General features: G+C 41.4%; 1 protein-coding gene across 1 annotated transcript in view; it reads left to right on the forward strand.

Moving 5' to 3' along the window:
* Window positions 1–836: 836 nt before the first annotated feature.
* The window catches only part of GALNT1 (polypeptide N-acetylgalactosaminyltransferase 1), an 80,909-nt gene continuing 54,779 nt past the window's right edge, over window positions 837–26,966 (forward strand). Inside the window, exons 1-3 of the mRNA XM_006042067.3 lie at window positions 837–900; window positions 11,908–12,149; window positions 24,207–24,381. Coding sequence (XP_006042129.1) covers window positions 12,011–12,149; window positions 24,207–24,381 — 314 coding nt within the window. The 5' untranslated portion in view covers window positions 837–900; window positions 11,908–12,010. The remainder of the gene's footprint in view (window positions 901–11,907; window positions 12,150–24,206; window positions 24,382–26,966) is intronic.

Below are 26,966 nucleotides of genomic sequence, written 5' to 3' on the forward strand. Positions count from 1 at the left end.
ATTGGCATGCTTTTGACTGTAGTATTGCAGAATATCCAGTTAAACAGCCAGAGCTTTATCCCTTTGGTAACAAAAAGTCCAGCCCTGTGCAGTTTCAGGATTAGTCAGGGTCCTGGGGATAGTCAGGGTCCCTTTTGCTTTCTGTTTTCACCTTGCCATCCTCAGCATGTTGACGTTGGCTCCCCTCATGCCCCCAAGATGGCTGCAGCACTTCTCAGCTTGTTCTGCACACAGTATCCAAAGGCAGAATAGTGTCTCCTTCCGCTTCTCTATGAGGCAGCGTAACTTTTCCTGAATGCTTCCCAACAGATTTCCCTTCAGAGCCTGCTGGTTGAGATGTGGTTATTTACACTGGCAAGAGAAGTGGAACACTCACAGTTGGCTGGGACCAGTCAAGAATAGGTAGTCTAGCAGAGAATGATCACTTGAATTCAGTTAGAGGTCTAATGGCAATGAAAAGCAGGGGGTGGGGGTGGAATATGGAACAGTGTCTGCCATAGGTACTGTCTGTGTGCCCTTGACCTTCCCACCAGGGAAGTTAATATCCTTGTCGATTTCCAAGAAGAGGAAAGATACTTTTTACAATATTTCCACTGAGCTTGGTGTTGGATCTCAGAAATACTGTTTTCATCGACTCACTTATTCACGTAATAAACATTAACTGAGCACACATTTTGTGCCAGGTGTGGTGCTCAGCATGGGGGAAGTAGCTGAGTAAGACCTGCTCCTCATCCTCAGGTGAAGTGGCTGGCACTTAGTCCAGTGGAATAGGGTGGCTGAAGTAAAGCGGGGAGGATAGAGTTATTCTGTAATAAACTGATTTTAGGAAATTTATTTTTCAGCAGGAGATGTGGGACATGTGGATTTGGGATGTGAATTCATTTGAAAAGCCACTTTGGGGTAAGTTGATCACTGGGCGTAAATGACTTCAGGGTTGGACTTCTCTTTACATTGGGATTTGCTCTTACAGTGGCGCAGGTTCAGATTTACCCTGACTGGACTTGATGCCTCATGTACATGCCAGAAAGTGAGTGGCTTGTACTAAAATCCTAGCACAGTAATTTGAGAAACATAACCATCAAGCATAGCCACGTGTGGTACTAATTAATTAGCACATTCACTTCTCATTCACGAAAGCAATGTGAAGACTAAATAAAGACCACATTTAGAAATAGAAAGATACTTATTATATAGGGTTTAACCTGCTTGTGTTCAACCAGTAGTCCTGATGTGTGGACTGGAGAGCACTCATGGTGCCAGTGTTAGGAGGATGAAGGGTTCAAGTTTGTCTCTGAGCTTCTCTTTGCAGGACTCCAAATGCATCAGTACAGATGTACAATGTTCCTGATTTTTTTTTGTTTCATCTAAGAAAGAGCCTTTAGAATTACTGTTTAATATTTACTGAGTGTTTACTGTGAGTATGTTGCGCATTACTGCATTTAATTCAGGGACTGTGACCTGGGTATGTTTTTCTCATTCAAGGAATAAAGAGGCCCAGGTTTATGCCAATAAAGTAAAATTGCTAGGAGCACATTACTGATATTAATACGTTCTGGAATTGAAATGTGAATTTTAGCATTTGGCCTAATAGACCATCACTTCTGTTTTAAAATGCTGATTGTGTTGGCTGTTCCCAAGACCACCCCCAGGTTTAGTGATTGCCTAGGAGGATCTATTTCTGCTTTATTGACTATGCCAAAGCCTTTGACTGTGTAGATCACAATAAACTGTGGAAAATTCTGAAAGAGATGGGAATACCAGAGCACCTGACCTGCCTCTTGAGAAATCTGTATGCAGGTCAGGAAGCAACAGTTAGAACTGCACATGGACCAACAGACTGGTTCCAAATAGGAAAAGGAGTACGTCAAGGCTGTATATTGTCACCCTCCTTATTTAACTTATATGCAGAGTACATCATGAGAAACCCTGGGCTGGAAGAAGCACAAGCTGGAATCAAGACTGCCGGGAGAAATATCAATAACCTCAGATATGCAGATGACACCACCCTTATGGCAGAAAGTGAAGAGGAACTAAAAAAGCCTCTTGATGAAAGTGAAAGAGGAGAGTGAAAAAGTTGGCTTAAAGCTCAACATTCAATAAAGTAAGATCATGGCATCCTGTCCCATCACTTCGTGGGAAATAGATGGGGAAACAGTGGAAACAGTGTCAGACTTTATTTTTTCTGGGCTCCAAAATCACTGCAGATGGTGACTGCAGCCATGAAATTAAAAGACGCTTACTCCTTGGAAGGAAAGTTATGATCAACCTAGATAGCATATTGAAAAGCAGAGACATTACTTTGTCAACAAAGCTCCGTCTAGTCAAGGCTATGGTTTTTCTTGTGGTCATGTATGGATGTGAGAGTTGGACTATGAAGAAAGCTGAGCGCCAAAGAATTGATGCTTGTGAACTGTGGTTTTGGAGAAGACTCCTGAGAGTCCCTTGGACTGCAAGGAGATCCAACCAGTCCATTCTAAAGGAGATCAGCCCTGGGTGTTCTTTGGAAGGAATGATGCTGAAGCTGAAACTCCAGTACTTTGGCCACCTGATGTGAAGAGTTGACTCATTGGAAAAGACTCTGATGCTGGGAGGGACTGGGGGCAGGAGGAGAAGGGATGACAGAGGATGAGATGGCTGGATGGCATCACTGACTCGATGGACATGAGTTTGAGTGAACTCCAGGAGTTGGTGATGGACATGGAGGCCTGGTGTGCTGCGATTCATGGGGTCGCAAAGAGTCGGACACGACTGAGCGACTGAACTGAACTGAGGAGGATTCATAGCATTCAGCATATGATCTCTGAATAATAGCTAAGATTTATGACAGCAAAAGGATACAAAGCAGTGTTAGCAAAGGGAAGAAGTGAAATCTGGAGGAGAGCAGTTACTATCTTCCTAGAGTCCTCTCCCCATGGAATAAGCTTAATTCCTCCAGGTAAGCTTAATTCCTTTAGCAGTGAATTTTGACAACACGTGTGAAGTGTTGTCAATCAGGAAAACTCATTAGACTTAATGCCAGTGTTTTTATCAGACCTGGTAATGGAGGCACCTTCTGCCTAGCATGTACCAAAATTTCAGGCTCCCAACAGGAAAAGAGGTGTTTTGCATAAATCATATTGTTTGTACAGGCAGTTTCAGCACAGTGAGGCCCGCTTATCATTTAAGGTAAGATTTATTTCAGCATAGGAAACTGTGTATCACTCAAGTTCCCAAACACCAGCCAAGGGCTAACATTGCAACCAGACCTTTCTAAAGACAGTAATCTCAGGCCTATGTCTTAGCTTTTATGCTGTACGCTGATTTATTCATTCAAGGATATCGTCCTTATGATCATGCAGCTTCTGAAAAGGAATGAGAGAAGTCGGTATTATGGTGTTGGTTTTGGGGGCCCTTTGATGCTTTTGAACTGTGGTGTTGGAGAAGACTCTTGAGAGTCCCTTGGACTGCAAGGAGATCCAACCAGTCCATTCTGAAGGAGATCAGCCCTGGGTATTCTTTGGAAGGAATGATGCTAAAGCTGAAACTCCAGTACTCTGGCCACCTCATGCGAAGAGTTGACTCATTGGAAAAGACTCTGATGCTGGGAGGGATTGGGGGCAGGAGGAGAAGGGGACGACAGAGGATGAGATGGCTGGATGGCATCACTGACTCGATGGACGTGAATCTGAGTGAACTCCGGGAGTTGGTGATGGACAGGGAAGCCTGGCGTGCTGCGATTCATGGGGTCGCAAAGAGTAGGACACAACTGAGCATCTGATCTGATCTGATCTGACTGCCCACTAGTTTGATTTGCTGGAAAGACTGACACAGCTCAACATAGTGTTGTACTCATGGCAGCATTTTTATTACAGCCAAAGATACAGTGCAAGAACAGCAGAAAAAAGATAAAACAGGTGAATGTTTACGAGATCAGGTGTGGACTTCTGAGTCTTCCCTCCGTAAGGATCACAGGAACACGAGTTCCCCTCCAGCTGTGAATGATAAGAGACATGTACAAGACGTGTCTGGTCAGGGAAGCACATGAGTGTCAGAGCCTGGAGCTCCTCTTGGTAGCCAGCTGGTCACGTATGCGTATTCTTGCCATGTGGCCAGCTTTGGCAGCTGAGACTTGGGCCCCAGACCAGACACCAGGTGCGCGTCATAAATCTTGATGATTTCTTTAAACAATGCTGACAGCCTGGTACATCCTGACTCACCACCTCTAACATCCTTAACAAATAACCATGAACATTCCAGGAGTTTCTTCTCAGCATTTGGCCAGGGGTCATTGCCATGGCCCTAGGCATCCCCCTGGGCTTAGCACGGACAGGGTAGAACACACCTGCTGTGTTAACTCTTTCCTCACAGACTTCCACATGAAATAATGTTGCATTTGCTGAATGCAAAATTTAATGATGATATATTCTGTAGAATATGATACTCCACACTTGAAAAAAAATAACTGATAGTGGAAATAGTTAACAAATTTCACTTACCTGAAGGGAGGCTTCTAGATTCTTTTCTTTTAGGGATTTATATATAATGATGACTTTTGGATTTCCCATTTTGTCCACAAATCCTGGTGGCTTAGACAGTAAAGAATCTGCCTGCAATGCAGAAGACCTAGGTTCGAACCCTGGGTTGGGAAGATCCCCTGGAGAAGGAAATGGCAACTCACTCTAGTATTCTTGCCTGGAGAATTCCATGGACTGAGGAGCCTGGTGGGCTACAGTCCATGGGATTGCAAAGAGTCAGACAGGACTGAGTGACTAACACTTTCACTTTTCATTTGTACTATATACAGGTATATGTTATGTTAAATAAAAATAAAACAAAATTAATTAATTAAATTAATTAACATATTACAAAATTACACATTGACCTTCTGTCTGTGAAAGTCAGCCTCGTGAGAGGCTTTTAAATACAATGGGATTTCTTTTTTTTTTACTCAATTTGCAGCTTTACAGAGATAATTTTGCAGAAAGAAAATAACTCATAGCTTAAAAGTTACCTGCTTCCAGGATTTGAAGCCAGTCTTCACTAGTTAATTTATTGCTGTTTGAAAACTGCTTTCTATTATGCAAAAAAGGAAGAGTAGTTGGGGAGGATTCCATGCTTGAATCTGAGAAGTTCTGAGTTAACAGAATCACGCAGCTTGCCTCGATGCAGGGCTTCATAGAACCTTTGGTGCAGTGATATACAGAATGAATCTCTCAGAGCAAATGGAGGAAGTAACATTTCCCTAACTTATTTCTTTAGTGAGAACTCTCAGGTATGAGTCCTATAAATGGTGTTCTTCAGAACAAAATAGCAGGACATCAGGAAGCCCTTAAAGGATTTTAGCTAAAGGAGAGAGAGAAACAAAATATCTGTAGAAAAAATTTAAAGAAAACCTTGTTGCAGCAAAGTTTAGTATCTTACACTGTCTGATAAAACCTGTTTAGAAACTTCCCTATCTGAATGTCTTTTTCCTGCCAGGTTTCCTGAGTTGGTGTTTCTCTTTTGTAATGTGAATGGCGTGTCTCTTACCCTGGTATTTAGTAGCGTGATAACAGTTTCCATGGTGTGGATCATTGCCTTCATGCTCCTACCATCTACAGTGTCTGACATGGTATCAAGAACAGAGTTGGCCAAGACTCAGTAGATATCCAAGCAGCATGGAATGATTGGGACTCTAGAATACTGGGGTATTTTTTTGTTTTGTTTTAAAGGAATAACAAAGTAGTAGACATAAAGTTTAGATAGTATACATTTATTTTAATAATGTCATTTTGAAGAACATTTTTAGAACTTTGCTTTTGACTTCTTGAATTTAATTCCTCTTCTCATCACCAACTTCTTTTTTTATGACTTATCTGAATTTTTAATTGGTTTATTTTCTCAGAACAGTAAAATTGTTCCACCATAGACATGTAAGCATTTTTAACTACTGGATTTCTTTTGCAGTAGATGGAATGTCATTTTAAGTAATTAAATGGTCAGCATAGCTAAGGAAGGCCAGTGGGTCAGAAGTAGCCAGGGTACTCCTCAACTAGTAAAAGGTGAGAATATTTGCTTTACCTAGTACCAAAAATTGTTGTAAAGCTATAATTAAGATGCTGTGTGGTGTAGGGATAAGCAGACCAATGGAACAGAATGTAGAACCTCAGAAACATGACTTATGACAAAGTTGGCATTGCACACTTTTAGGGAGAGATTGAATTTCCCATAAACAGTACTGAGACAATTGGTTATTCATATGGAAGAAAATAATATTGAATCTGTACTTACACTGGAAAGGTAAAACTTTAAAACTTCTAGACATTAAAATATTTTTAATGATCTCTAGGTAGAGAAGAACTTCTTAAGACATAGAAAATATGGACTACAAAAGACACCTCTTATTAAGAAGATAAGCTATAAACTGGGAAAAGATACTTGTAGTACATGTAACTGGCACAGATTAGAATCCAGACTGTATAAAGATCTTCACAAACTAATAGGAAAAAGACAAAACAACTTCACCCAATAGAATAAACTTCAGTGGTTCATTAGGAAGAGGAAATGGAAATGTCAATGGGGAAACTCAAATTAAATTACACACTTACCAGATTGTCAAAAAATTGAATAGTTTGACATCAATAAGTGTTGCCAAGGACATAACACATCCAGAGTTCTCATTTTGCTTTAGACATCTGGGAAAGCAAGTTTGCCATATGTTGTCATATTGAAAATATGTGTAGTCTCATGATCTAATATCCCTAAGTATGTACTCTAGATCAGGGTTGTGACAACTCATGAATAAAGAAAGATTTTTAACATCTTTAAATGATTAAGAAATAATTTCATAATTTTAAAAATTATATGAGATTCAAATTTAATTTCCATAAATAAACTTCATTTTATTGGAATACTGTCACACTTACTTGGTTACATATCACGGCTGCTTTTGTGGTACAACCCCAGATTCAGGTGATTGCCACAGAGATGTTATGTCCTGCAAAGCCTAAAATGTTTACTGCCTGGCCCTTTGCAGAAGTTTGCTGACCCCTGGCACATGTGTACCAGGAAACATGCATAAACTTAGAAATAACCCCATGCCTATTAAGCATGAAAGGGATAAGCTCTGATTAGCCCCATAGTGTGTGATGACATTAATATAAGCCAATTGAGCATTATACAGTGGTGAAAAGGAGCGGACTACAACTACATGCAGCATGAATGGGCTTGAGGAATGTAGTGTTAGAAGAAAAGCAAGTTTCAGATTTTTCCACTTATAAGCGGTTCAGTGTCCTTTCAAGTAGCATAGTGTGCCTCATAATGTATAATTGTTCTGACTAGTAGAGAGGAACTTCAGAAGTGGACCAGAGCCTGTCTGACTTTAGGTTTCCTCTGTCTCTGCCCCACCACTACCCCTGCTTCCGCATCCCTGGTGTGTGTCAGGAACCCCGTTCAAACTCGCATAAGTGGAAAAGGGGATTATTAGAAGGATTCCTGAGTGGTCACGAAAGCCAAAGAAGAGACAGGGACTCAGTCACTACGGGACCCTCCTCCTCTCGTCCTGCGTGCCTCTGTCTGGGCTCGCCCTCTTGGACTGCAGGTCGGCTTTCTCTCCGTGACGGGCAGTGTAGCTGAGTGCAGCGCTAGGTTAGCACGGGCTTCCAGCTCTGTGACTTGGGAAGTGAAGGGCTGAGGGCCTGTGCTTGGCCTGCCCAGGTCTTTTGGCTGTCCTGTGCCCATGGGACTAGGTCTGTTAGCAGAAGTCCTTGGGGTAGGGTGGGCAAAGCAAGAGTCAGAATCATGAGCCAGGAAACCACCTCAGCCTGTGTCTATTTTCTCTCTTCTTTAAAGAGTAGTAACGTGTAAAACAATATGTGGCACTCTGACACAGCTTTGTGGATATCAGGCCTTTTTTGAAGTGATCATTAAGACATTGGTTGTCTAAGACCGTATACTTGGTGGTTGTGGTGGAAAGAGAGGTTAAATGTGTGTTGAACATATTAGTTTAATTTAAAAAAATCTCTGCAGCATTACCACAGAGATCTCTCATACTTCCCCTTTATGGTCACAAACATTTCAGTCTTTTCCTCCTGTAGGGACATTTAAGACATTAAAATATTTGAGTCAAAAATAGATGTTATTGTTGCTTTAAAACATGATACACCTGGACTTCCCTGGTGGTGTAGTGGATAAGAATCTGCCTGTCAATGCAGGGGACATGGATTTAATCCCTGGTCCAGGAAGATTCCATATGCCTTGAAGCAACTCAGCCCATGCACCTCAGCAAGAGAGGTCCCCGCAGGGAGAAGCCCAGGCGCCGCAGAGTAGCCCCCGGTCACCCTAGCTGGAGAAAGCCTGCAAAAAGCAACGAAGGCCTAGCGCAGGCAAAAATAAAAATAAATAGTATTAAAAAATTTATTTGGTTCTGTAGTACTATAACCATGTACCCAGAACTCATTCCAAAAGTTCTGAGAATATGTAGGTATAATACAATTACTTTAAAAAAAAAAAAAAAAAAGACATGACATACTGCTGATTTTTTTCTGAATGACTGGGAGGGTACTTAACCCATTGGTAATAGTGTTTAAGGTACTTGAAGAAATATACAACAGTTATCCTTCTAAAATTTAAATTGTTTCTTTGAAGGGTCCTCACCTCTTCTATATTTACCTATTTTTAAGGTTATTGAGGTTGAATTTATTATGTACAGTAGAATTCACCCTTTTAAGTGTAGTCATACCCATTTGGACAAATGGACACAGTTGTATGAGCACCACCACAAGCTGGGAGTAGAGGGTTTCCCATCATCACAAGTTTTCACTGTCCTTTCAGGGCAGTCCCCTACTCTTCCAAACCCCTGGCAACGGCTGATCTGATTTCTCTCTCATATAAATGGCATCATGTAGTATACAAAATGCAGCCGTTTGTTACTGATCACTTTCACTTAGCATAAGGCTTGTGAGATTTATCAGTGCTGTTGGATGTACATCGAGAGTTTTTCTTGATTGCTGGATTCTGGGTTGAAGTCCTTCACTGTTTAGAGTACCACAATTTGTTTATCCATTCACCAGGTGGTAGACGTGTGGATTGTTTCCAGATTTTGATGGTTATGATTAAGTTGATATAAAGGTTGTGTACAAGTCTTTGTGTAGACATACATTATCCTTTCTCTTAAGTAAGATTCTTATGGGAGAGAAACTCTCTGTTTTCCGGAGAGACTGTACCATTTTGCATTCCACTGGCAGCGTGTTAGTGGTCCAGGTACAGCAGTTCTTGCTAGCATTTGGTAGTTTTCTTTTTTCCTTTAGCTGTTTATATGGGTGCATAGTGGTGTTTCATTGTGTTTTTAATTTGCAGTTCCCTAGTAGGTGCCATTTGGAGAAGGCAATGGCACCCCACTCCAGTACTCGTGCCTGGAAAATCCCATGGACGGAGGAGTCTGGTGCAGGCTGAAGTCCATGGGGTTGCTGAGGGTCGGACATGACTGAGAGACTTCACTTTCACTTTTCACTTTCATGCATTGGAGAAGGAAATGGCAACCCACTCCAGTGTTCTTGCCTGGAGACTCCCAGGGACGGCGGAGCCTGGTGGGCTGCCCTCTATGGGGTCGCACAGAGTCGGACACGACTGAAGCGACTTAGCAGCAGCAGTAGGTGGCATTAGCGGTAAAGAATCCATCTGCCAGTGCAGAAGACACAAGAGACATGGGTTTAATCCTTGGGTCAGGAAGATCCCCTGGAGAAGGAAATGGCAACCCGTTGCAGTATTTTTGCCTGGAGAATCCCATGGACAGAGGAGCCTGGCAGGCCACAGCCCCTGGATTGCAAAGACTCGGATCTGACTGAGTACACACACACAATAGCTAACAATGTTGAAAATCTTTTCTTGTACTCATTTACCACCTGAATTGCTGTTCCGGTGAAGTGACAGTTCAAACTTTTCGCCCACTGTTTTCGATTAGGGTTTTTAAACACTGTATTTGGAGAGTTTTTTATGTGGTCTGGGTACAAGTAATTTATCAGATGAGTCATTTGTAAATATTTTCTCCCCATATGTGACTTGTTTTTTATTTAACTGTCTTTTGAAGAGCAGATTTTATTAAGTCCAACGTCCAGTCTTTTTATTTTTTAATGATTTGTGCATTTTATTGTTAGTATCTGAGGAATCTCTGCCCCAAGATTTCAGAGGTTTTTGCCTCTTCTTTATTCTCCTTTCTCCCTGCACCTCCTGCTTTCTCTGTACCGCTCTCCTTCCAAATACACACACACCCACTGCGTTTCATCTTCAATTTTAGAATCTAATTGTGCTGCCTTGGAAAAATTAAACAGGGATGGGTACAGAGTTATAAAGACTTACATTTAAGTGTTCTGGGCTGTAAGCTTTGAAAGAAATAACAGTCAGCAGGTTTTAGAGAACACAGAGCCACATTTGCGTCCCAGATAGCACACCAGCAGTTAGACTGCTTGCTTTGCCAGTGACCAAGAGAGGTAGACTTACACGTGAAGTGGCTTGAAATACATGGTGTATCGGCTTCTCTGGAGAGATCTGTTGTTCCATGACACTGCGCATTGTAATCCTTTTGGCCTTGCCCTCACCCTAGTCACTAGAGTTAGTAGTGGTTGCTCACTCCATGTGAGGGACTTGAGGCAAGAATCTGACAGTGGCACCCTGTTCTCAGGGTACAAGTGGGGAGTGTTGGTTTGATGGAAGGAGACCAGTAGGCAAGAGATCACCGTCCCCAGAGAGGTCAGCAGAAATAATACTTTACAGTTACAAGTGTCACCTAGTATTTTGGGGTGCTTTTCAGGTTGCTGGCTAGCCCCTTCATAAGGCAGGAAAGAACTGTTATCTTTTTTGTAGATAAACTCTCTTATCTATCCTGGGTTCATGCTACATAAACTGCCCTTGTAAGAAGCTCCTGGGCCCCCCTGGTACATCCCAGCCCTTCAGAGCATCTGCACATTGGCTTTCAGTGGGGGGCACCTGTGCCGAGTGTTTCCTCCATCCACCCCAAGTGCGCTTGATTCTTCCATCTCCCAGTCAGCACTGACACATGCCTTTGAGCCTTGGTGCCCACGGCTCCATGCGATGATTCCTCGTCTGAGGTCCCTGGGACTGCTTCAGTGCGCCCCCAGACGAGTGCCAGCATGCCAGGAGTGTTTTTTATCTAGCTGTCCCAAATTTGGTGACCGTCCCTCCAGTCATTTTCTCAAGATGTTGTAACAGATTGGGGTGAGGGTGGGACACATAGAAAGGAAGGTTCAGGGAAGTCTGTGCAGTTACTGTCAGAACCAAGTCCAGGCCTCAGATCTCTTGATTCCCTTTTCTTCTACGCTTTCCATGAGTCTGTTTGTGAATGGCTGGTGACTAGCATTTTTAGAATGGGATTCAGTGGGACAGAGGGATAAGAATCACTCCAGTTAAGCTCATGCAGTACAGCGACCGGGAGAGCTCATATAAATCCTTGGACCATGGAACTGAAGGGGAGTGTTTGAAATGGACTGGGAATTACTGATTTCTTAAACCCCTGTGGCAGTTAATGGCTTAGTTTTTACTTGAGCGTTTAATATAGCAGTTGAATAGAAGGCAGTAAAGCCCCACGTGTTTAATGGATATGAGATAGTCACTCACTGTTTTAATTTGCATTTTCTTAATTGTAGTGAATCGAGCCCATTTTCACTTGTTTATTGGCTCTTCCGGTTTCCTTTCTGCAAAGTGCTTGTTTGCATCATTTACCCATTTTTCTATTTTATTGTGTATATTGATTTGTAGGAGTTATTTGCATGTTATTGATACTATCAGTTTTTATATATTTTACAAGTATTTTTTGAAGTCTTATTTAAAACTTATTCTTCACAGTAAAATTTCATATGCATATTAAGTTAATCTTTCAATTGTGCTTTAGGTTCTGAATTTTTTAGTTAATCTTTTTTCTTTTTTTGTCTGTAGGTTATGAAAGTGATTTCTGATGAAACTGGATTGGAATAATTTTCGTGATCTTTGTATATTTATATATATATATTTTAAAATTTTGCATTTGACTTAAAGTGCCATGAGAAAATTTGCATACTGCAAGGTGGTCCTAGCCACCTCCTTGATTTGGGTACTCTTGGATATGTTCCTGCTGCTTTACTTCAGTGAATGCAACAAATGTGATGAAAAAAAAGAGAGAGGACTTCCTGCTGGGGATGGTGAGTGACATTTTATAATAATGGGCCTGTTTTGATACATGTGTTACTTGTTTGTAATAACTAATTTGGGAACTATAGAATTTTAACATTTCTTTAGATTAATAGTAATCCCTGGCTTTCTATGATGATGATCATATTTCTATCAGTTCTCCAGTGGGTTCTTCTAACAGTATTAAAGTGTCATGTATAGAATCGCTAAATTCATGTGTTCAATGTTAAAAGTAGTTAATTTTCTGGAAGTCGTATTACCAAATAATGTAGGGAATCACATAGCTGGGACAACCAAAACTGCACAGGAGATTAGCCTAATGTCATAATACTGAGTGGAGCGTTAAAATTGCATTATCAGGCATGAGAGAGAGAGTTCTCTAGCCCTCCTATCTCAGTCCTAAGGGAAGAAGTTATTTTAGGTAGACATGGTCTGGTGAGTTCATTTTGTTAATGCTGTCGATAGCTCCAGTTAGCACATTTAGGGAGAGCTTATGAAAAGATCAGACTATAAAATCAGTGCTGCATTGAGAACACTGCAGTCTCTGGCGTGGAGAAGGAAGGAGACACCTGAAAAATTCCGGTTTAGACTCTGTGTTTAAACCAAAAAACAAATGCCTCCTTTTATTTACTTATTTTTAAACAAAATGAAAATGACTTTGCATTGTGAGTCAGTAATTTAGCTATTCTGGGCCATGCCACTTTGTCTGGTTAGTTATAGAATATCTGGCTAAACAATAATTCTATTTTTAGGAATGATATGTAAATGTTTTATTTGAATATACAGCCATATTTAAGTATCTTACACTTTTATAATGAAGGTACCTGGTCCTTAGCAAAATGGCTGTCTGGGGACGCCTTACAAATAGCTGTGAAAAGAAGAGAAGCAAAAAGCAAAGGAGAAAAGACATAAACATCTGAATGCAGAGTTCCAAAGAATGGCAAGGAGAGATAAGAAAGCCTTCTTCAGCGATCAAAGAAATAGAGGAAAACAACAGAATGGGAAAGACTAGAGATCTCTTCAAGAAAATCAGAGATACCCAAGGAACATTTCATGCAAAGATGGGCTCGATAAAGGACAGAAATGGTATGGGCCTAACAGAAGCAGAAGATACTAAGAAGAGATGACAAGAATACACAGAAGAACTGTACAAAAAAGATCTTCACAACCCAGATAATCACGATGGTGTGATCACTCATCTAGAGCCAGACATCCTGGAATGTGAAGTCAAGTGGGCCTTAGAAAGCATCACTACGAACAAAGCTAGTGGAGGTGATAGAATTCCAGTTGAGCTATTCCAAATCCTGAAAGATGATGCTATGAAAGTGCTGCAATCAATATGCCAGCAAATTAGGAAAACTCAGCAGTGGCCACAGGACTGGAAAAGGTCAGTTTTCATTCCAATCCCAAAGAAAGGCAAGGCCAAAGAATGCTCAAACTACCCCACAATTGCACTTATCTCACATGCTACTGAAGTAATGCTTAAAATTCTCCAAGCCAGGCTTCAGCAGTGTGTGAACTGTGAACTTCCTGATGTTGAAGCTGGTTTTAGAAAAGGCAGAGGAACCAGAGATCAAATTGCCAACATCTGCTGGATCATGGAAAAAGCAAGAGAGTTCCAGAAAAACATCTATTTCTGCTTTCTTGACTATGCCAAAGCCTTTGACTGTGTGGATCACAATAAACTGTGGAAAATTCTGAAAGAGATGGGAATACCAGACCACCTGATCTGCCTCTTGAGAAATTTGTATGCAGGTCAGGAAGCAACAGTTAGAACTGGACATGGACCATCAGACTGGTTCCAAATAGGAAAAGGAGTATGTCAAGGCTGTATATTGTCACCCTGTTTATTTAACTTATATGCTGAGTGCATCATGAGAAACACTGGACTGGAAGAAACACAAGCTGGAATCAAGATTGGCATTTATCAATAACCTCAGATATGCAGATGACACCACCCTTATGGCAGAAAGTGAAGAGGAACTCAAAAGCCTCTTGATGAAAGTGAAAGAGGAGAGTGAAAAAGTTGGCTTAAAGCTCAACATTCAGAAAACGAAGATCATGGCATCCTATCCCACCACTTCATGGGAAATAGATGGGGAAACAGTGGAAACAGTGTCAGACTTTATTTTTCGGGGCTCCAAAATCACTGCAGATGGTGACTGCAGCCATGAAATTAAAAGACGCTTACTCCTTGGAAGGAAGGTTATGACCAACCTAGATAGCATATTGAAAAGCAGAGACATTACTTTGCCAACAAAGGTTCATCTAGTCAAGGCTATGGTTTTACCTGTGGTCATGTATGGATGTGAGAGTTGGACTGTGAAGAAGGCTGAGTGCCGAAGAATTGCTGCTTTTGAACTGTAGTGTTGGAGAAGACTCTTGAGAGTCCCTTGGACTGCAAGGAGATCCAACCAATCCATTCTAAAGGAGATCAGCCCTGGGATTTCTTTGGAAGGAATGATGCTAAAGCTGAAACTCCAGTACTTTGGCCACCTCATGCGAAGAGTTGACTCATTGGAAAAGACTCTGATGCTGGGAGGGATTGGGGGCAGGAGGAGAAAGGGACGACAGAGGATGAGATGGCTGGATGGCATCACTGACTCGATGGACGTGAATCTGAGTGAACTCCGGGAGTTGGTGATGGACAGGGAAGCCTGGCGTGCTGCGATTCATGGGGTCGCAAAGAGTCGGACACGACTAAGCGACTGATCTGATCTGATCTGATCTACCTGGTCCTTTAAAATTTATAATCTAAAACTTACTTGCCTACGTACTATAATTTTTATAGATGGGATTATATAACCAGTTCTGTTTATTTTATGGGAAATTTGCCTAAAATTAGTCTCAGTTGCTAACACTGAACTTTAGTAATACCTAGGCTAACCCCTAACTTTTTAATTTTTATCTTCTCCATAATTTTTAATAAGATATACTTTTATACAAGGTCAGCCTATCTGTTGACTTTCCTGGTTTCCTTTAAGGACCTGCTGCTTAATAAGTTTGTTGTGTGACAAGACCCGGCCTCCTTAACTGGTGTTAGAGCTGTAACTCTGTAGACATTTAAATCAGAGGGCAGGAATTGCTATTCACCATTAAAAACCTAGGATATTCCCAAATGGAACAGATTAACTTTCCCCTCATTCCACACTAACCCATTGCCATTTATAGTGGGAACTCATGGTATTCTATCTTAAATACAAAGGCACAATCATAAGACAGACCAGGACCTCTGTAGTGGGTGAAGACACACTTGGTCTTCACCAATGTTTTGTAATGTTTTGAATGTTTTGTAAACTGCTGTGTGCTGGGCAGTGTGCTACGAGCTAGTGATACACATTTCAACAGTACAGAATAGTTTCTCCGTTTGGGGAACTCCCAATCCAGTAGGAGAGGAAGAATAATAGGTAGTGATATGATAGCTTCCCTGATAGTTCATTTGGTAAAGAATCCACCTGCAGTGCAGAAGACCTCCAATTGATTCCTGGGTCGGGAAGAGCCGCTGGAGAAGGGATAGGCTACCCACTCCAGTATTCTTGGGCTTCCCTAGTGGCTCAGCTGGTAAAGAATCCACCTGCAGTGCAGAAGACCCTGGTTCAATCTGTGGGTTGGGAAGATCCCCTGGAGGACGGAAAGGCTACCCACTCCAGTATTCTGGCCTGGAGAATTCCATGATTGTATAGTCCATGGGATCACAAAGAGTCGGACACGACTGAGCAACTTTCAGTGATATGGTAGATAGCACACTAGAGGTGTGTGGGAGGAAGGAACACCGTGAGACCTCTGAGAAGGTGCTGCAGGGAAGTAACACTCAGGCTAAAGTATCAGGGTGCATGGGTGTTTGTTAGGTTTGACAGGTGAAGGGAATACATCCCAAGCAAAGGAGAAAAGCATGCATAAGATAAGCACATGAGAGAACAAAGTTGATGGATAGGAAAGCATGAGGAGAGAGCACAGACAAGGCTGGGAGGTCAACAGAGACCACATCGCAGAAGGCATTTTATAACATGCCAAGGGTTTTGCACTTTATCCTGTAGGCGAGGCATGCCATCAAAGGATTTCAAAGAAGGGAACAAGTAACCTGATGGGATCCCGACTTTCAGAAGAGAGTGGTCACTTGGCTGATGTAGTGGGAGAGAGTGAGACATCTGAGACTGGTTGTGAGACTGCTGGGAAAGTTTGTAGAAGTTCTTGGGGCCCACAATAAAATACATGGGAAGTTTGTAGATAGTGGACTTTACATAGCAGGGAGAGTCACTGAATGTAGGTAATAGGGCAAGTGAAAAGTCTCCCATGGCTCTCAGGTCTCCGTCTTTGAGTAAATTGGTATGAGGAGGGGCCCCAGAGGCAGAGCGGCTCCAGTGGGAAGGCAGAAGGACGAGTTGTGTTTGGAGCATTTCATGTGGAGGGGCTGGGGGCCGGGGGCGGGGGTGCGTTATGCAGCAGAGAGTGGGTGGGGTGGAGCATGTGGGCGGCACTGTGGGCTCGGAGTGTGCAGCAGAGACAGGCAGAGTTGGAGAGGATCACGGAGGGTCAGCAAGGGGAGAGGCGGCTTCTGGAAGTCAGGGGCAGCGGAAAAGCCAGAGGGAGCAGGGTCATGGAAATCCAGGCATGATGGATGGATGTTCAGTGATTTCACCTGAGATGAAAAAGTGGTTGTGATACGTTTCCTAATGGGGTTTCTTGTTACCCTAGAAAGTGCCATTTCAGTACCAGTGGACTTGATATTTACCGGTGTGTAGCTTATCCCTTTAGGAAGCTTTGACACACAGAGTACAATAGTTAGAAGAAAGGAATGGAGCTAAGGTTGGTTTTCTGTGTACAGACGTATTTTTTATGTATTTTGAAGAGGTTTAAAATATAAAGGAATGAAGTAATACTTGAAAGAACAAACTCTCGGCAGAGGAGACAGTGGGGTATCAAAGCCATAAGAAAAGATTTATCCTTCAAGAGGATTCTAAGGTTAGTACGCTTCTGAAAACCACTAGTGACATGAGCATCAGAGAAAAGGAGTAGCTTTAATGCAAAGTATAGAAGTACAGAGTAAAGGAGATACGGTCTGAGAGTGCAGTGTGGAGCCGTGAGAGACAACAGCGTGTCCTGAAAAAAGGAGAATGAAGGTGAGTGAGGGTTGTGAGCTTAGTGGACCTTGTGGGAGAGTCAGGTTTAAGTCTGGTGGACGGGACCTCTGTGTTGAGGAAACTTGATATTTACTATGTGGAAATAGCAAGATGGTGTGGATGACTGAGAAAGAGGTCAGCAGCAGCAGGATGAGAGCAGGCTGAGCAGTACGATGCCAGGAGGGGAGTTAATAGCTGAAGGGAGAGACTTACGAGCTGCCAGTGGTTCTAGACAGGGCCCTAAAGCATCCATTTTTCAAACTGTGTTTCAAGGGATTGAAGGGAAAGAGTGGGAAAATGACTAAGGGAAGGGGAACCATGGCTGCCAAGCAAGAACAGTTTGAAAAATCTGCTTTGATGGGACGTTTCAGTGCAGTGGGCACTTGGAGGTCCCAAGTAGTGTAGGAACCCTAAAGTTACTGCTCTCAATATACGGCTGCTGAGAAATTGTGGTGCCAATGAAGAGATCTTTCACTAAAGTAGTTGGGAGAGGGTTGACAGGCGATGGCATGAAGGATGTAGACCTTCTTGGTGGAATTAGCAGGTACAGTCAGTGACCTGGAAGAATAAGTCTCTTCTGTTAGAACACATAAGGTCTCCAGGATCTTCATTCTCTGTGGCATTTGAAAAACCAAATTAAAACAAACAATGAGCAGATATGATACTCTAGAGCAGTTGTCTCGGTATTGTAAGGACCTCCTTTCTGAACTGCTTTACAGCGCCAATTTGGTAAAATTTACCAAATTCTGCTCTTTATACTGTTGTGTGCAATTAAGCAGAATGGATTCATTATCCCTATGATAATGCTCATCAGATTATCCTAGGGTCTTACATGTACTCACTACTTACCTACATCAGGTATCAGCAGGCCTGTCTGGTGATTACACAGGGTTGATTTTATTCTGTTTTATTTTATATTCTTGAGCAGTTCTCTCTCATTGTTTTATATTTACTTGTGTTTTATACACCAGACTCTCTGAGAATAGGAAAATTCTTCTTTCGCTAGAGAAGTAGATAAAATTGCCCTTGGAAAAATAAAATTAGTATAAGTTATGTCTTAGGAGTATTTTTGCAACTCCTCTGCCTTGTTGGAATTAACTCATTCAGTTTATGGATTTGGATGTTGCATAGAACATTCAATATTTTTAGATACACTTTCAAGTAGGAATTAATCCTTTATGCCAGCTCGGTACCTGATTTTCAGATTACTAAAATACTGATTATTCAAGTTTTTACGTGCTTATGCTAGAATTATTTCAGTTGTCACATTAGGAAGACTTTGAGAACATATTTTATAGAAGAAACTTTAGATGATTCAGTTCAGTTCAGTTCAGTCGCTCAGTTGTGTCCGACTCTTTGCGACCCCATGAATCACAGCATGCCAGGCCTCCCTGTCCATCACCAACTCCCGGAGTTCACCCAGACTCATGTCCATCAAGTCAGTGATGCCATCCAGCCATCTCATCCTCTGTCGTCCCCTTCTCCTGCCCCCAATCCCTCCCAGCATCAGAGTCTTTTCCAATGAGTCAGCTCTTCGCATGAGGTGGCCAAAGTACTGGAGTTTCAGCTTTAGCATCATTCCTTCCAAAGAAATCCCAGGGCTGATCTCCTTCAGAATGGACTGGTTGGATCTCCTTGCTGTCCAAGAATATTGTTAGTAAAGGCTTTCAGAAACTATTAACAGACTTTTAGTGTATTTAGAGTTTTATTTGTACACATTACAAATGTATATAAAATTGGAATAAGGGTTAAAACACAGGTATTGAGGTAGCAGAGAGTTATCAATGAATTTTGTTATATGCAATAATATTTTAATGTTAAAAAATTAGGTAATTTTCTTTGTTTATATAATACTTATTTTATATAACACTAAGAAAGCAGAAACATTTCAATTATCATTGTAAGCCAAGTCCCAATTTCAGAGATATTAAAATATGGGGAAAATATTTTGGAGTAAGTGAAATATAGTGCATAAAAACAGGAAAAATTATGATCGCCTAAGAAAATTGTTTGGGAGAAATGCTTTTAGCTTTTTATCTTCCCAAATGGATATCCTGTAACTTGGAAAAAGTGGAAGTGTTAGTCAGTCATGTCAGACTTTTTGTGACCCCATGAACTGTAGCGCACCAGACTCCTCTGTCCGTGGAATTCTCCAGGTAAGAATACTGGAGTGGGCAGTCATTCCCTTCACCAGGGGATCTTCCTGACCCAGGGGTCGAATCTGGGTCTCCTGCACTGCAGACAGATTCTTTATGACTGAGCCACCAGGGTTTATTCTACTTCCATGAGAAAATACAAATTGTAGAAATTTGTAAGCTGTGTTAAAGCTAAGGTATGTCATGTGGTTTGTATATGTAAATCTCATTTGGCAGCAGTCAGAGTGAACTTGTAGTTTTTTTTTTTATAATTAAATTTTCTAAGAAATGAAATTTTTCTACCTTGTCACGTAGATGAAGTTTAGCTGAAGTATACAATAAAATGTTAGTATTGTGTTTTCACGTAATACTTCAGAACAACACTTAGTTACCCCCTTGTAAAAGCTGATTTTATTCTTAGAAATTATCTACATAATGAAATTTTATGCCAAAGAAAGTATTTTTTTCAGTTCAGGAAAATGATAATATCCAAACCCATTTCCATTGCTTTCAGACAAGTTTCACTGATCTCTTTTTTAATTTACACGAAAGACTGGTAAGTAGAAAACAAGGGAAGTTAATACTTACTATCTTTTTTGTTAGTTGCTTTTTGCAAGTGTGTTAGTAATAAAACTATTCATTAACTAATTTCATTTTATCCTGGCATCTTTGCCAAAGAAAATTAGTTTACTGCTGCTGTAAGTCACTTCAGTCGTGTCCAACTCTGTGTGACCCCATAGACGGCAGCCCAACAGGCTCCTCTGTCCCTGGGATTCTCCAGGCAAGAATACTGGAGTGGGTTGCCATTTCCTTCTCCAATGCATGAAAGTGAAAAGTGAAAGTGAAGTCGCTCAGTCGTGCCCGAGTCTTAGCGAGCGACCCCATGGACTGCAGCCTACCAGGCTCCTCCGTCCATGGGATTTTCCAGCCAAGAGTACTGAAGTGGGTTACTTTACTGCTGCTGCTGCTGCTGCTAAGTTGCTTCAGTCGTGTCCAACTCCGTGCGACCCCATAGACGGCAGCCCACCAGGCTCCCCCATCCCTGGGATTCTCCAGGCAAGAACACTGGAGTGGTTTGCCATTTCCTTCTCCAATGCATGAAAGTGAAAAGTGAAAGTGAAGTCGCTCAGTTGTGTCCGACTCCCAGCGACCCCATGGACTGCAGCCTACCAGGCTCCTCTGTCCATGGGATTTTGATGCAAGAGTACTGAAGTGGGTTACTTTACTGGTCCCCCTTTAATTCTTTGGGATATTATAATTTCTAAATTCAGGTATTGTGGTGGGTTCTGTAAGTAGTAGTCACAAGACTTTTGATTAATGGTCATTTTAAATGTGGCTCTGAAAACTCACATGTATCAGTGGATTAAAGTATGTAATGTGGGTATTATACTAGATATTCAGGTTGTTAATAAGTACCAGCTGATCAAATTTGTAAAGTATTATAGCCAGGAAGATTTTGTATGTTGTACAGTTTTACCCAATTCTTTAAGACTTCCAGGCTGGAGTTCACTATGATGGGGCAGGATTTTAATTTTCTGGTAATACAGTCTCTTAGGCTATAAGCAATCAAGTTTATACTTACTAGTCTTACTAGTTCTTACTGTAATTTCTTGAGTGCTCCTTCATACTCCCCCAATCCTCATGGAAAATTTGAAGCATAAACAAAATTAGAGAAAACAGAAAATTGATCTCCCATATACCCATCATCCGGAGAAGGCAATGGCACCCCACTCCAGTACTCTTGCCTGGAAAATCCCATGGACGGAGGAGCCTGGTAGGCTGCAGTCCATGGGGTCGCTAAGAGTCGGGCACGACTGAGCGACTTCACTTTCACTTTTCACTTTCATGCACTGGAGAAGGAAATGGCAACCCACTCCAGTGTTCTTGCCTGGAGAATCCCAGGGATGGGGGAGCCTGGTGGGCTGCCGTCTATGGGGTCGCACAGAGTTGGACACGACTGAAATGACTTAGCAGCAGTAGGCAGCAGCAGCATACCCATCATCTGGAGAAGGGGAAGGCTACCCACTCAGGTACTCTGGCCTGGAGAATTCCATGGATTGTATAATCCATGGAGTCACAAAGAGTCAGACATGACTGAGCAACTTCCACATACCCATCATGTCTTCAACAGCTGTCAATGCAAAGCTAGTCTTGTGGCATAGATACATGGTACCTCTTTCTTTTTGTCCTCCCCACCCTGCTTTGTTGGTTGTTGTTGAAGACGAAGAAACTGTTTTCTTTTCTCCAGTTTTCCATGGTCAGGATTTGCTTTCCGTTAATGTTTGTTTTAAATCATGTCCTCAGTCCCCAGTAGTATTTCCTGTGAATTGATAAGTGGGTCCAGGGACTTAATTACATTCAGAATCTACTCCACCTCACCTTGCTTCAGGCAAAACTATGTTACAGATGGTGTTCTGTATAACTTAATACTCGATTAAAAATTTAAAAACTGAGCAGTGTGAGAATGTTTCCATTTTAACTTTTCTTTAAAGCATCATCTTATACTAAAATAGGGCACAGGTAACTGAAGGATATTTATAACCAGGGCCACTAGATGTCTCCCACCTACTCTTTATTTGTCTGTGCCATGCACAAAAGGTAAGTGGGACTTCCAGAACTCCAGTGCTTTGTACTGACCCCTGAGTGTCCCAATCCCCAAATCTGTTCATTGCTCTTTATTTTCAGAGACAGGTAAGTAGAAATTGACTCTGAGAGTTGAATAATTTATGGTTTTTTAAGTTTTAAAAGTTTATATGAGCATTGTGTTTCTGTACTTACAGTTTTCATTATATTTGTCATTGAAAATTTTTGTCACTGAGAATTTTTTAAAAATTCTTATATTTAAAGAGCTTACTTGGCAAACATTAGATAGGATTTGTTTTTTAAAATTCTATTACAGGAGTTGCCTATGATTTTTCAAGTTATTTCCTAGTGCTTTAACTTCCTTCCTGAAATCGCAGTTTCTAAGGTCTGAGAATGGGGACAATTATTATACACCATTTTTTCCTTGATAGTTCTTTAAAACAGATTTTATGTTCTGTTTATGTTTTATGTTGAAGGCATAGTGAGTAATATTCTGCAGCTCTGGTATGGATAGGTTCCTTTGTACCTGCTCTGGACAGTCATCCTGTAGGCCAGCTTTGCTGACAAGAGTTGTTTTCTGTCAGACAAAGCCTGTCTGAAGAGAACTCCTGGTTCATCTACTGCCGTGATGTCTTCAGACATTTCCATCCAGAGACTTTGGGGGGGATGCCTTAAAAACACACTGCAGGAGAATAACACTTTCAGCTTAAAAAATAAGTAATGTATAAACAGATAATTTCATCCCATTCTTACCCTCACCTCATTCTCTATCCGTCCCTTTTAGGTGGGAAGTTTAACACAATTTTTTCAAATTTAATATATTCTAGAACACATTTTTCTTGTAACACTTTTTAATATCTCAAAAGTACATAACTAGGAACAAGATTTGGGATTTGCTGGTCAGAAATATTCTTTTTTTTACTGATAACAGCCAGTCCTCCGTATCTGTGGATTATGCAGAGGGGTGATTGTACCACATACCTTTTTATATAAAGGATTTACACATCTGCAGATTTTGGTATCCATAGGGTGGGGTGACAGTTGTCTTGGAACTAGGCCCTGGTGGATACTGAGGAACAACTCTGTGTTAAGAAACAACATTACTTCTGATTAGAATTACATTTCTTGATGTTCCACCTTGCATAATGCTTATTATAATGTCTACTATTGTTAATTCTAGGGTTTCATTTTGATTTATTTTGAATAATACTTGTACTCATGTATTAATTTAGCATATAGTTATAAAATGCCTATTAAACACTGCTAAACTCCACAGAAGGTACATGAATAAACAAAAAACTCCAGCTAAAAAAGGAATCATAATCTAGCTAGGTGGGGTGTCACAGGCATGTTTAGCAATCATAATTAGGGAGAGCTGTTGATTAGAGGGACTTCCCTGGTGGCTCAGTGATAATCTTCCTGCCAATGCAGGAGATGCAGTTTTGATCCCCAGGTCGGGACAATCCCCTGGAGAAGGGAATGGCAACCCACTCCAGTATTCTTGCCTGGGAAATCTCATGGACAGAGGAGCCTGGGGGTTACAGTCCTTGGGGTCGCAAAGAGTCAGACATGACTGAGCGTCTAAACAACAACAATTGATTAAAGACACAGAGCCATGGATGAAATGATGTGGTCAAAAGTAGTAAGCCGTCACTCGAGAGAGATGCAGAAAAGCTGCAGGAGAGAAGCCGTCCTAGCTGGGGCTTGGACTAGTGTGGGTTTGGTGTTTCACAGGTAGAGGTGGGAGGTGCCAAGGGAGGCGGCCAGTGTGAGCAAAGGCACTGGCACAAGTAGACGTGAGGCACAGAGAGAGCAGGTGCTGCTTGACGGGAGGGTGAGCATCTGGGGGCTGGGAAGCGAAGAGCCCAGCAGGTGGTAGGTTTGGAAACTTAAGTTTCCTGTTAAAGAGATTAGACTCCCAGAGACCATGGGAATAGCACAGTGAAGACTGTGCTTTAGAGAAGTTACTGTGGCCTCAATATTCGAGATGGGAGTGCCAAGGCCATGCAGTGATTCAGGTGAGTGGTGCATGGTGAGAAGGTCTGGAGTCAGGGCACAGTGTGGAAGCAGGGGACAGGGCAGCCCCTAGGCTGTGTCCCAGATTGGTAGAGGATGGGCTCAGAGGTGGCTCTGGTTGTTGAGGGCATAGTTTAAACATAAATGTTATTCAACAGAAACATGATTAATTGCTATAAAATTAATGTTAGTTAAATTTCCTCCTTATTCTTAGTTCTAGAGCCAGTACAAAAGCCTCATGAAGGTCCTGGAGAAATGGGGAAACCGGTCGTCATTCCTAAAGAGGATCAAGAAAAGATGAAAGAGATGTTTAAAATCAATCAGTTCAATTTAATGGCAAGTGAGATGATTGCACTCAACAGATCTCTACCAGATGTTAGGTTAGAAGGGTAAGTACCTAGTGTGGTCCTGATGGTATTTAATGTGAATGAAAAGTATGTTCTGAATTCTCAGTAAATCACACTTCAGTGTTGACTATTCTTGAAATGAATGTTACATCACTGAGTTACTTCTTACCACCACCCCCCACTTAAGAAATAATTAAATGCTGATAAAATAATATCTCAAGTTCTAGAGATCATTGGGACCATGTGTTTTAGGCTTTGAAAGATAATTGTTTATCTTGATGGATTTAGTAGGGATTTTAAACCTCATTATTACCAAAGCATTTATATAGTCAATTTTATAAAGGATCATTTTAAGTTGTGTGTATCTTAAAACAGTGAAGTATACAGTCATAAGCATACAAATTAGTGAATTGCTACATACATGTTACCTTGTCTAATCATCGTCCAAATCAAATTATAGAACATTTTCATCACCTCTGAAAGTTCTCCTATGTTCCTTTCCGGTCAGTACTCCCAACCCCAGGGGCAGCCATTGTTTTGATCTCTAAACATAGATTAGCTTTGTCTTTCTTTGAGCTTTTTATAGATGAATCTATACTGCTTATAGTCTGGTGTCTCTGAGATCCATGTTGTTGCATGTATCAGAAACATATTGTTTTCCATGGCAGTGTGGTGGTTTGTTACGTGAATGTACCATAACTTACACACTGATAGATACTTGGGTTGTTTCCACTTTTTCACTATTATGAATAAAGGCTATGGTGATATTTCTGTGAATGTTTTAGGAAGACCTAGGCTCTCATTTCTGTTTGGTGTATATATTGGGGAAAGGAATAGGGTGTACACTTACATAGCTTTAGCACATTTTTCTAAGATGGTTGTACCAACTTACACTCCTACCGGCACCTAATGTCCAGCTGTGCCATATGATACAAGGTATCTGACTAGAGGACAACAGGCGCTGTTAAAAGCAAGGAAACTGTACAGAGAAAGGTGGATAAAGTGAACATTCTAGCTGTTGAGACCCCCTTAGCCTTCTGTGGCTCACAGTAATGCCAGCAGCTGAACTTTATCCCTCCAGGCAAGAGATTGGAGGATCTTTTTCAACAGAATTGGACTAGCCCTAGAGAAAAGGAAAACAACTGCAGACACTGACATCAGAGACTCTCCAATTTAATGACAGCAGCCTGATCATGCCAATGAAGGAGACGCATAGTCAGAAAGCCTCACATACTGAGAGCTTACAGTCAGTTTTTTGGCCTTCCATTTTTAATGATAGATAACCAAGAAATACTAGACATCACAGAAAACTCTCAAACATGGAAAGTGTAGTTCAGAACTTGAAGCAGCTTGGAGGAAGCAAAGACTGACTATTCAGTTAAAATTCCACCACCTCCACTAACTTTGTTCGTAGTAATACTTCCTAAGGCCCACTTGACTTCACACTCCAGGATGTCTGGCTGTAGGTGAGTCTCCACACCATCGTGATTATCCGGAACATTAAGTCCTCTTTTGTACCATTCTTCTGTGTATTCTTGCCACCTCTTCTTAATCTCTTCTGCCTCTGTTAGGCCCTATTCCTGTTCTTTATTTTGCCCATTTTTGCATGAAATGTTCTCTTGGTATCTCTGATTTTCTTGAAGAGATGTATAGTCTTTCCTATTTTATTGTTTTATTTCTTTGCGTTGTTCACTTAAGAAGGCTGACTTATTTCTCCTTGCTATTCTTTGGAACTCTGCATTCAGTTGGGTATATCCATTAACTTTTTCCTTCGCTTTTCACTTCTCTCCTTTTCTCAGTTGTTTGAAAGACCTCCTCAGACAGGAGGCTTTCTTGCATTTCTTTTTTCCTGGGGGTTGATTTTGGTCACCACCTCTTGTACGGTGTTTCAAACCTCCATCCATAGTTCCTCAGGCACTCTTGTCTATCAGATCTAATCCCTTGCATCTATTTGTCACTTCCACTGTATAATCATAAGGGATTTGATTTAAGTCATACCTGAATGGCCTAGTGGTTTTCCCTACTTTCTTCAATTGAAGTCTGAATTTTGCATTAAGGAGCTTATGATCTGAGCTGCAGTCAGCTCCCGGTCTTGTTTTTGCTTCCTGTATAGCGCTTCTCCATCATTGGCTGCAAAGAATATAGTCATTCTGATTTCAGTATTGACCATCTGGTGATGTCCATGTGTAGAGTCGTCTCTAGTGTTGCCAGAAGAGGGTGTTTGCTATGACCAGTGAATTCTCTTGGCACAACTCTGTTAGCCTTTGCCCTTCTTCATTTGTACTCCAGACTAACTTGTTACTCCAGGTATCTCTTGACTTCCTACTTTTGCATTTCAGTCCCCTATAATGAAAAGGACATCTCTTTTTGCTGTTAGTTCTAGAAGGTCTTGTTATTGTTCATAGAACTGTTCGACTTCACCTTTTTTGGCATTAGTGGTTGAGGTGTAGACTTGGATTACTGTGATGTTGAATGGTTTACCTTGCAAATGAACCAAGATCATTCTTTTGTTTTTGAGATTGCACCCAAGTACTGCATTTTGAACTGCTGTTGACTGTGAGGGCTACTCCATTTCTTCTAAGGGATTGTTGTCCACAGTAGTAGATATAATGGTCATCTGAATTAAA

The sequence above is a fragment of the Bubalus bubalis genome, chromosome 22, assembly GCF_019923935.1.
Source record: "Bubalus bubalis isolate 160015118507 breed Murrah chromosome 22, NDDB_SH_1, whole genome shotgun sequence".
NCBI classification, from domain to species: domain Eukaryota; kingdom Metazoa; phylum Chordata; class Mammalia; order Artiodactyla; family Bovidae; genus Bubalus; species Bubalus bubalis.